At 54.6% G+C, this 11178-nt stretch overlaps 4 protein-coding genes across 4 annotated transcripts; 2 read left to right on the top strand and 2 right to left on the bottom strand.

Moving 5' to 3' along the window:
* Positions 1-27: 27 nt before the first annotated feature.
* PG986_000219 (Spc97/Spc98 family protein) lies at positions 28-2730 on the bottom strand (the record flags this gene model as incomplete). The annotated part of the gene is made up of 2 exons (XM_066836441.1): positions 28-2601; positions 2668-2730. 2 exons carry the CDS (start codon positions 2728-2730, stop codon positions 28-30), a joined length of 2637 nt encoding a protein of 878 aa, XP_066705334.1.
* An 890-nt stretch (positions 2731-3620) lies between these two features.
* Positions 3621-4987, top strand: PG986_000218 (uncharacterized protein; the record flags this gene model as incomplete). The annotated part of the gene is made up of 4 exons (XM_066836440.1): positions 3621-3765; positions 3832-4092; positions 4156-4774; positions 4831-4987. 4 exons carry the CDS (start codon positions 3621-3623, stop codon positions 4985-4987), a joined length of 1182 nt encoding a protein of 393 aa, XP_066705333.1.
* A 303-nt stretch (positions 4988-5290) lies between these two features.
* Positions 5291-6460, bottom strand: PG986_000217 (WD repeat domain-containing protein 83-like; the record flags this gene model as incomplete). The annotated part of the gene is made up of 2 exons (XM_066836439.1): positions 5291-6292; positions 6368-6460. 2 exons carry the CDS (start codon positions 6458-6460, stop codon positions 5291-5293), a joined length of 1095 nt encoding a protein of 364 aa, XP_066705332.1.
* Positions 6461-6981: 521 nt separating this feature from the next.
* PG986_000216 (uncharacterized protein) lies at positions 6982-10638 on the top strand (the record flags this gene model as incomplete). The annotated part of the gene is made up of 1 exon (XM_066836438.1): positions 6982-10638. One exon carries the CDS (start codon positions 6982-6984, stop codon positions 10636-10638), a length of 3657 nt encoding a protein of 1218 aa, XP_066705331.1.
* Between the last annotated feature and the right edge of the window lie 540 nt (positions 10639-11178).

Raw genomic sequence — 11178 nt, 5'->3', positions numbered from 1 at the left:
ATCTCCTATAGTACTGTGTAAAGCCGTCTACCACGCGCTTTGCTGAACACCTGCCTCCAGCATCTCGGCCAGCGTATCCCACTTCGCCGCCACCGGGTCACCACTGGCTCTCGCAACCCCTCTCAACCCCCCAGCAATGAACCGCAGATGCCGATCAAAGCCCGACCGTATCTCACGCAGGACCTCGGCATACGTCCTGTCATCCTCGAGAACCAAGGCGCTCTTATCCTGCTCCTCCAGGAAGGTCTCATCTTCCTCCTCGTTCACCTTCACGAACAGGTGCGTCTTGTCTCCTACTTCTTCATCTTCTTCAGTTGTGGCCGCTGCCGCTTGCCGTTCATGCTCCGTCCTACGTGCATCCTCGAGCCGGATGGCGAGGTCGAAGACGTCGAGCATGCACTGGTATATGGGGTCTAGTTTGCTTCCGAGACAAGCTTCGGCGACCAGGCGCTTGGTGAAGTTCGCATGCAGCGCGATCATTGAATCTACGTCGACGGCATCCTCGAGATCTTTACGGAGTTTCTCCGTCAGGGGCGCAATGACGAGGTTGGAGAGATACGACTGCAGAGAGGCACAGAGCCAGAGTATCTTGCTGCGGAGACCGTAGTACAGTGCCTGCTCGTGTTCCCGCCCCACCGCCTTCATTGACTTGTGCGATGCTTGCAGCATATGACTTGCCCGGCGGAGCTGCAGTAGGAACGTGAAGACCGACTGGTAGTGCGTGATGCTTTCACCAGAAACCACAATACGGATTGGCCAGGCCATTCGGTAGGTGACCCTGATTGAAGGAAGACACTTTCGTACCGATCTCCTGGATGTACGCACGTCTCCTTGGGATTCTGGGTCCGTAGCGGTGATGATGATGCGATGGATATCCCCAAGCTCGTTGAACGCATCGTGAGCCAACTCGGTGAGCACGAACCGGTCATGCCACTTGGGGTTCAGCAGGTCGAGATTGTTGAACAATGCGAGAGCAAAAATATCGGACCGGTAGCCATCACTCATGAGATATAACCGATGAAGCATGCCCACGGCACCATCGAGGTCGCAACTCTCGGAAAGAACACGCCGAAGTGTGCTGGATGCCGAGTGATGCTTACTTTGCATCCAGGTCTCAAAGGCAACGTTGAAGATCTCGGAAAAGGGCGCAAAACTTCCCAAATCTGACCCCGTGAGCGCATCGAACCCCAGTTCTGGCTCTGGTGCTTGCGGGCCGCTTCGGCTGAGCTTCCCCATGCTTTTGAGGACGACAACACTTTTGCCCGTGATGAAGATCTTGACGGCAGCCGGCTGCAGGAAACGGGGCGTGTGCAGCGAGCCATCCGCAGCTCTTCGTAGTTTGAACTGGTTCTCCCACACTTGGCTTAGGGACACCTGGTCTTGAGCCTTTGCGACGAAGAACGTTTCGTCGCCTTCCCGGAGCTCGCCTTCATCCATCCATTGACGGATCGGCCGGAGATAGACCTGGAAGCACTCGAAGAACAGCTTGCCAAAGAACTCGTAAATGCTTTCTTGACCCTCGAGCTGCGCAGTGCTGGCCGCATCGAAAAGGAGTTCCAGATATCGGAAAGCTTCAGACTTCGTCTCCCGCGAGAGCTGCTGGATAATAGCCGACAAATCAAGAAGAGGACGGACATGTGGCTCGACCTCACGCTGCAGCTCAATGAGACTGACTGTCGTGTCTTCCTTGATATCGACGAGGCGCCTCTCGATATTGGAAACTACAGCGCTGAAAGCTTGTAGCCGCTTCGCCACGCCATCTCGAAATACTTCCAACAAGGGTATTTGCTGGCGTTTTCGTGCTAGGACTCGTAGTATAAGAAAGTTGCGTGAAACATTCCCAAACCACTTCAACACAGACTGTAGCGAATAAAGTGAAGCATGCTGCATCAAGTACTTGTCTGAAGGTTCGCCTCTTTTGTCAAACAAGTCGTTCTCCAGACCTGCCAGCATGAAGAGGGTTTCGCGAACGAGCTGAAACTCCGATCTCGTGGACTTCGCCTGATCTTGCCCCGAGGCCTTCGGGCGGCTGAGCCTCCAAGCTTGCGTCTCTTGTACTCTTGACAGTGAATCCTCGTCCTGAGAGGTAATCACATAGTCCTGCGGTCGCCGCCTGTACTGGGCCTCGATGCTTGAAAGAGACGTCTGTCCGGATCCAAACGATGCATTTGATTTTTCGTCGTCATCATCAAGAGGGTCGTCTTCAGAACTGTCGTCATTAAAGTCGGGTTTCTTCCACAGATCATCATCTGACAACCCTCCCTCGTTGATGATGTCTTCCCACTTGAGCTCCTCATCCGGGTCGATAAGAGTCTCTCTTTGAGGAAGGAGATCTTCGAGTTTGGTCTTCTTCACGGGCTGGTCTGATAGCTCCAGCAGGAAGTGTAGCATCTCTGGGGTGGACTTGTTGGACACGGCCGAAAGCGCATCTAAGCGTCCCCTAAGCGCGTCGGCGAGGCCATCCCGATTGAGGACACGAAAACGCTCCTCGATGCCATTGACATGTTTCTCTACATCGAACTGATTGGTGCGCAGATGGTTGTGATACCGGAGGCTGCGTAGACTGGAGTCTCTCAAAGACTTTAGTCTGGCGGGCTCTGGCTATCGAGAGTATCAGTTTAAGCAAGCCCTACGAGCAACAGCACTATGCTTTTCTTCCCGACTTACCTGGTTCAAGATCACTTCAATAAGTTCTTCGGTCAATGAGCCCAACGTAGCTGCATATGCCATGCTGAAGAAAAAGTCACTATCCCCAGTGGAGGTGCAGTGTGAGACGGCCTGCAAGAGTTCAAATTGAACCGCCTATGAATTCCGGCAAGTTACGGTGCCATGCAGCTGTGATTGAGCTCTTAGGTAGGTGCGAGCTGGACGTGTTCGCCCAGCGGGGTACCTGATGGCATTCAAGGAAAAGGCCACTGCACAAAGAGGTACGAGCTTCGATAACGTGTAGTATCCTACCATCGACACCTTTCGGATACGATCAAGATGCCGTCGCCCTACTCCGTACTCAGATACATAAATATTGGTACATGCACGTCAATCAATATCGACCGATGTATCTGGGCTTGGCCAACGCGTCTCCTCCCACTTCCCCCACGCGCATTTTGCCAAGGCCGGACCAGAGGGCTGCTTATGGCCGATAAGCTTCCAGCATGGGATGCATTAGCGGAGTACAGTGCGCAGGTTCCCTACTGGAAGACATCTGTTGCGAGCATGATGGCATAATGCAGCCAATCTCTTTAGCCTGCAGACAGTGCCGATTCGGCGTCTCCTATTTCCCCAAAATTTCTAGGCATCGTCCCGATTGACAAGAAAGCTCCGGCCATTCGTCACGGGCGCATGCTGGCCAGAAGACAGTTCCAACAACTCTGTACCTGTATCTGCCCCGACAGCAGATTCTGCGATCAGACTGGATTGCGACGACCACTGACTTGCATCAAGTGTCGGCGACGAGGACATTTACTCAACTTGTGGTTGCACAAGCTGCTCTATCGACTCATCTAGTGCCTATCAAACCCACCCACCCGTGCCTATTTACGGTTGGCAGCGGTGTCTCAAGTCTCAATTGCAGCCAAACCGACCAGGCAGTTCATGACGACGGCTCAGCACGCGACGACATCATGGCTATAGCAAGGCCGGTGCGCGCCCTCGGGCTTGCCGCTCTGATGATGTGGATTTTCTTCCTCTACACCATACTCAAGCCTACGCCAGGACTGGTAGGCCCCGACAAGTACAAGACCTTTGAGAGGGACCCCCAATTAGACCGTATGCTTTTCTCCCGATCCCCATTCATCACGCCCGTCGCTAGGCACTAACCGATTCTACTTCCAGCCCTCGAGGAGCCTGAAGGAAAACTATGGCGAGCGACGGAAGACTATGCGCCAGACGCGAAGAACCCCGCGCGAATTAATGCGACTCTGTTGGCCCTTGTACGAAACGAAGAGCTCGAGGGCATGTTGCAGTCTATGGGCGACCTCGAGAGGACATGGAACGCCAAGTTCAACTACCCGTGGACTTTCTTTAACGACGTTCCGTTCTCCGAGGAGTTCAAGAAGAGGACACGAGCAGCGACCAAGGCCGAATGCAGATACGGTACGTGCGAATCTTGGGTAGAATGATTGGCAGAATAGCGGCTGACTTATGGTGTGACTGCAGAGGTTATCCCGAAAGAACACTGGGAAGTCCCATCGTGGATCAACGACGATCTGTACAAGGAGTCTGTCAAGATTCTGAAGGAGAACGATATCCAATACGCCGATATGCTGTCTTACCACCAAATGTGTCGATGGAACAGTGGTCTCTTCTACAAGCACCCCGCGATGGAAAACATGCAATTCTACTGGAGAGTCGAGCCCAAGGTTCACTTCTTCTGCGATGTCGACTATGACGTCTTCCGCTACATGCAGGACCGCAACAAAACCTACGGTTTCACCGTTACTATTTACGACGCGCCCAAGTCCATCCCGACCCTGTGGCCCGAAACCGAGAAGTTCATTGCGCAGCATCCGGAGTACTTGCACCCGAACAATGCTCAGCTCTGGTTGACCGACAAGACGCGCCGCCCTGATCACTGGGAACAGGCCAACGGTTACTCTACCTGCCATTTCTGGACCAACTTTGAAATTGCCGACATGTCTTTCTGGAGGAGCAAGGTATACGAGGACTACTTCAACCACCTCGACAGGGCTGGTGGCTTTTTCTACGAACGATGGGGTGATGCGCCTGTCCACAGTATTGCGCTGGGCTTGTTTGAGGACAAGAGCAAAATCCATTGGTAAGTAACTCCCTGTCAGGTTCATCGAGTGTCAGTATACTGACCCTAGCGAAAAGGTTCCGAGATATCGGCTATCAGCATATTCCCTTCTTCAACTGCCCGAACTCTCCCAAGTGTCACGGCTGCACTAAGGGCAAGTTTTACGACGGAGAGCCTTTCTTGCAGAAGGAGGATTGCCGCCCGAACTGGTTCAAGTATGCTCACATGGACTAAGTAAAAATTAAACGACTCAAAAGACGGAGGATTTCACGATTTTTAAGGGATGTAATAACGTCTGGGTAGTCTGAAAACGACATGGGCTAGTGTTGGGGCATTTGGGTGTTTCGGCGTAACTCCAAGGCATGATATGATAGATGGGGGCTCTTTTGAGTGCTGCAGCATATGGCGGAGCAGTGTTTTGTATGAATTCAACGCCAGTATAACATTATTAAAATGACCATGACTTGATGCATAGTCCCCAGCGTCCAGTAAGATGCGACTTTCCCAGCGTTCGACTCGTGGGCAGGTATATATATATTACTGGTACCCGAAAACCGTGACTGTGCCCGATGTCCCACCGACGCAGAATTGGTCGCCAAACCCATCTTCTCTCCAGGCCAGACAACTGATGATGTTACTGCGCTCCTTCTCCTTTCCGTCCTTGCCAATGAGCTTCTTTCTTGGCTCGCTGCCAACAGGTCCCCAAGGTACTTGGATCTTGGTCTTGACGTCGCCCGTCATCACGTCCCAGACCCAGAGCCTGCCCTCGCCGTTCTGGCCAGGGGTCCCCGTCATCTCGTCGCCGGCCAGGACGTACTGCTCCTTGCCGCCGAGGATGGACTGGACCCGGAGCTCCTCGTTGCGCAGACCCGGGTCCGCGTACGTCTTGAGGCAGCCGCCGGAGTCGCGGTCCATGAGGCGGACCTTGCTGTCGAGCGAGCCGACGAGGAGCGCCTTGGCGTCGCGCGTCGCGCACAGGCTCGTCACGCCGTGGCGGGGGCTCACGACGTCGGTCACGCACCGGCCCATGCGCACGTCGTAGCTGCGGACGCGGCCGTCGACGCTGCCGGCGACGACCTCGGGGCCCAGCACCAGGACCGACGTGACGGCGTCCTTGGCCTCGGCCAGGGTCTGGACGGGCTTGTGCGACGACTGGTTGCGCGTGTCCCAGACGCGCACCGTCGCGTCCAGGCTGCCGGACACGACGAGGGCGTCGGCGTCGCCGCCGAAGCTCACGGCGTTGATGCGCGCGCTGTGCGAGGCCGCGTTGCCGCCGAAGCGGCGCAGGGTCTGGGCCGTCGCGACGTCCCACAGGAAGACGGAGCGATCGCCGCCGCCCGAGACGAAGCGCGCGTTGTCGTGCGAGACGCGCAGGGAGAGGACTTCGTAGCCGTGCGCGGAGTAGGTCTGGATCAGGCGGCCTTGGGGTACGGCTTCCGTGGGGGGCGGGCTTGCCGCCTGTGATGTAGGAAGAGGAAAGAGAAGAGGAGGAGGACGAAGAAGAAGTGTTAGAAGAGTTGTAGAGCCTGATGGTCCGGTCTGAGGCGCCGGTCAGGATGTAGGTGCCTGGTGAGGCGGAGTAGCTCACGGCATTGACAGGACCTGTTGTTATACGTTAGCATGTAGACTGTAGAGCAATAGAATGTATGAGGTAGACTTGCCATTCGAACCCAAAAGGTGGGCGATAGGCTTGTCCGGGAAAGCCATGGTTGTGTGAAGAGTGCTGTTTTCATATGCAAACTCATTCTGAGATGGTTACATATGGAACTCCATGCAGTCTAGATGGCCTTCTTGGCGATGCAATGACTTTGTTACCACCAGTCGTGACTATGAGGAACCGTTGTATAATTCAGAGTATTGGTCAGCAGTGACAGGTGATTCAGTTGCCGTTGTAAGTATAAGGCGAGTACTGTAAGTAGGTGAGTAGACGGACTAGGAGGACTTGATTGGCCAGCGATTCTATAGTGCCGAGAGGCCCTGCTAGCTGGGATGGGATTAGCGTTGACGTATTGTGGGAAAAAAGCAGACCGGGGTCGTGGTTTTCCAATTCTCTTAGCCTGTGCAGCTCCAGCCCATTGAAATTTTGGGCAGATCATTGATCAAACTTCTCGGCGCGACAACTCGACTCCAAAACCTGGGAAACACTCAATTGGTGCTGACCTGATCTTTCAAAGGTCTTCGATGTGTCTTTCGTTCCTACGGCAGTCCATACCCAACAGGCTGTCCCAATGCTACCACTAGCAAGCCTGGCCGCACGCCGCTTAAGAAACCACCAGCATATCTGTGCAACATGCCGCATCGCAACCCGTAGCCGCGGTGCTACTTATGCAAGCCCGGCCCTGCACACCCAACAATATGGTCAATCTAGGTACTTTTCGGCCACTCTGGCTCGAGCTGACGAAAAACCCGAGCCCAGCGATGCTTCCGTCGATTCAAAGCCGGTGAAGAAGAGGAAGAAGGCCACCCCGCCAGCCCCGCAGCAAAAGAAGACGCCGAAAGCGACCAAGCCACCCGCCGAAACCACGACAGAGGATGCCAAACCTGCCACGAAGAAGAAGCGGGATTCCTCGCGGAACCTGAAGGTCCTGCAGGGCGCTCTGGCGGCGCTCAAGAATGTCCTCGACGCCCAGAACATCAGCGTCGCCGCCCCCGCGGCCAAGTCGCAAAAGGAGCCGGAGGGAGAGCAGCCCGCGAAGAAGTCGGAACGGAAACGCGGCGAGGGACGCAAGGCTTCCGGCAAACAAGCGGAGGGTGCAGCGAAGCAGAAGGCGAAGGTACCCAAGACCCGGTCTTCTGACAAGGCTGGCTCGGCTGGCCTGGCCCACGGGCATCTGCAAGCGTTACGCAAGGCTCTCGCGGCGGAATCACTGACAGAGCCATCGGAGACTGGCCCCGAGGCGAAGAAGAGGAAGAGGAAAACAAAAGACGAGGTCCCTGCAGATGACAAGACACCCAAGGCTTCGTCCAGCTTTGTCAGGAAGACCAAAGCAAGGGTACCCAAACGCAGGGCCCATGCGAAGACCAAGCCCTCGCAGGAGGAGGATTCCCCGGCCCTTGATAGCAGCCACGATGCGACGGGAATTTGGCAATTGGCATCACAGACCGAATCTGCCGAAGCCGAAACTCCCGAAGGCACATCGGAAATATCACTGGTAAGAAAAGTGAGCAGGAAACCCCTTGGACAGGTTGATATCAAGATCGAGAGCATAAACTCGGACGATCTGAATCTTGTTCCCATCGAGAAAGCGCAACCGCCAGTACCGCCAGTCTCGTACGGCTTGGACAGAGTATTGTTCAACCCGGGCGTGTACCACCTTCAAGATCCACGCTCCAGGGTTTTCAACTTTGATCCTTATCTGTCCAAGATCATGCCAATCCAGGAGTTTGACTTCAACGCCCTCAAGCAGTACATCACATCTTCCAAGGACGAGGCTTTGATCAACATTGCGCGTGAAAACAACAAGCGCTACACTGGTTCGACTTCTAGCATGACGGCAATGTTGGCACACTTCCACTATCTTCTGTCGTCTTGGAGAGAGATCAACCCCGCCGTACTGTCAAAGAGCTTCAACACTCCCTCGAATAACTTCACGAAGATTTTGACGAGCCCTGCGGCTATTTTCCTCCATTGGAAAGATGGTGTTTACGCCATCGACGCCGACAAGGAATTCGACACGGCTAATATTCTGAGTATGCTCGGAAAATCCATGGAGAAGCTCTTGACCCTTTCCAAGGAAGACTACGAGCGCTACCGGACGGTCAACTCCGACCAGATCTCTGAAGAGGAGCGCAACGCCGACGAGGCATATCATTATACGGGCCTGAAAGACTTCATGATGCGGTCTCAGCTGGATGCTCACGACCCCAGAATCCCCGGCACCGGCATGTTTGACCTCAAGACAAGGGCGGTTATCTCTATTCGTATGGACGCCGAGGGTTTCCACAAAGGCCTTGGCTACGAGATCCGCAATCGTTTCGGCGACTGGGAGTCATTTGAGAGAGAGTACTATGATATGATTCGGTCCGCCTTTTTGAAGTACTCACTACAGGTGCGTATGGGTCGCATGGACGGAATCTTCGTTGCGTTCCACAATACGCAGAGGATTTTCGGGTTCCAGTATATTCCACTGCCCGAGATGGATCTGTCACTACATGGAACGAGTGATACCACTCTAGGAGATAAGGAATTCAAGCTCAGTCTTGGGCTGTTGAATGAGATTATGGATCGCGCAACCAAGAAGTTCCCTGATCAGTCATTGCGGCTTCACTTTGAAACGAGGCCGTCTGAAGTCGCCCCCTTCATGTACGTTTTCGCCAAGCCAGTCGGCGACCAGGAAATCAAGCAAGTCCAGGAGGCCACCAAGGCCAAGATCGAAGAGTTCGAGAGAAACGTCCTTGGCCTGGGCTCTACCAACGCAGGCACAACCTCCTCTCCGGACAACGAAGAAACCGCTAAGAGCATTGGTTTCGACGAAGATGTTATCATGGAAGATGAGCTTGACGAAGCGTTGGCTGAGACTGAGACTAGCGAAGTCTCTGCGACCAAAGAGGTGCCGGATGCAGCCGTTTGGGAAGATGTACGGTCGAAGGTCGAAGATGCCATGGAGGATGACGAGCTTGGTGTCGCAGCGGTCCGAGAAGCCATCGAGGATGCTCTGGAGCAGAGCGGTTTGCTGGAAGGCCAGTCGCCCGAGGAGACGCGCACCTATGTCGATTCGCTCCTCAACGCCCTGTCGCCCGATGCTTCACCGGAACAAACTGAAGGCGTCATTGCTGACCCGGACGATGTGGTGGACTCTCAAGATCACGCAGAAGAGCAATCTGTGCCTGACGAGACGGCCGATGCTGAGGTCTCCAATGAGAAGCCAGTCGAAGCATTGGATGATGCCAAATTGGACAACAGGGAGCCCTCAGCTGAGGAGTCTCGGGAAGATGTGAATGCTGAGTCAAATACACCATCAAGCGAGGCCGATTCCGACCCCAGCGTCTCTATTCCAATCGTCGAGACCAGTTCACCTGATGAGCAAAATCCCCAGTCTGAGCAACCAGTTGCGCCTGAAGGAGACCAGGGCGTCGACAGTTTGACTGAGGAGTCTACCTCTGTCACCTCACCCGCTGCAGAAATGGAAGTTAGCGAGTCAAGACTTGACCCCGACGAGCAGGTAGAAGAGTTGAAGGAACTGTCGGGCACCTCTGGCCTTTCGAACTTGAAGGATTATATTGTCCGCATGGCTCAGAACATCGACGGAAAAGACGTGTCTGAAAGAGATATGGATGACGAGGATGACTCGAAGCTGAGGGAGTTTGAACGTATCCTGGGCCAAATGATGACAGGCTCCAGAGCAGCTTCATCCTCCACCGCCCAAGCTTCTGATGCCGAAGATGGACTCCAGGTGCCGGGCGATGCTGCCTCGGAGCCAACTGCGCCAGCTGCGAAATCCCAGGCTGGCGAGGGAGAGGAAGCGGAAGCTGCGCAAGACAAGCAGCTTCTCGGAATGGTGCTGACCATTCGCAACCGGGTCAATGGCAGCTACGTGCAACGACCCGAGCACCTCGACCAGTCAGACAAGTGGGACATCGAGTATAACATCCAGGATCTGCCCGAAGGCCGAGCCTGGGTGCTGTACGATAAGCTTTGCGGGCGACGCCGCAAGGCGCTCAAGCACGAGGGCGACCGCGATGCTGCGTGGTATGAAATGTTCCAGGGGTCTCTGGACAAACACACCAAAGCGGGGCGAAAGTTCCGGGAGGAGGAAGAGATGCGCGCCCGGCAGCGGCCTGTGCACGTCGTGGGCGAAGAGGAAGCCCGAAGCTATGAAGAGACGTTTGGCGGCGACACAGCTGAACAGACTAACAAAACGGAGGAGTTGGAAAAAGAAGAGTAAGGAGTTTGCCTTTGTTTCTTCTTGCCATGGAAAGTATGTACACTATCGGGCCAGGCCCGAGCCCATCAACTTCATGATTACCAAGTATATGAGGTACGCGTCAGACATGTCTGTGTATGTAGGATAAAACGTATGAAGAGGCGCATTTAGTCGGGAGTTATAGATACTTTAGCTATCCTGCCTCGTGGGCGGGAACGGGGGCGTCGAAGCAAGCCCCGCAGCCTCACTCTGTAATATGGAAAATGCCCAAGCAAAGATGAAAGTTAGCCTTTATGAAGTCATGTCGCTGCCGGGCTGGAAAGGAAATTGGCAGTGACAACCTTGGGAGCTTGGCTTTTGCGCTTTCGGTACCGTTGCTTAAAAGGGTTAATGGCCCAATCGGGATGGCTCGATGCAGCTCTGACTAGGGGATTGTCACTGGCCTTAGCCTCCATTTCTCTGGCAAGCCATGGCGGCCGTTTTGGTTCTTTGCCTTCAATCCCCGCTCCCTCAATTCGTTTCTGCTAGCTGGGCGTGGCATCCAAGATGATGCCCTGGGTG

Source organism: Apiospora aurea, assembly GCF_038362705.1.
Source record: "Apiospora aurea strain CBS 24483 chromosome Unknown utg000001l_segment0_segment0, whole genome shotgun sequence".
In the NCBI taxonomy this organism is placed as follows: Eukaryota; Fungi; Ascomycota; class Sordariomycetes; order Amphisphaeriales; family Apiosporaceae; genus Apiospora; species Apiospora aurea.
The sequence above is the reverse complement of the archived record's forward strand: the minus strand, read 5'-3'. Positions and strand labels throughout refer to the sequence as shown.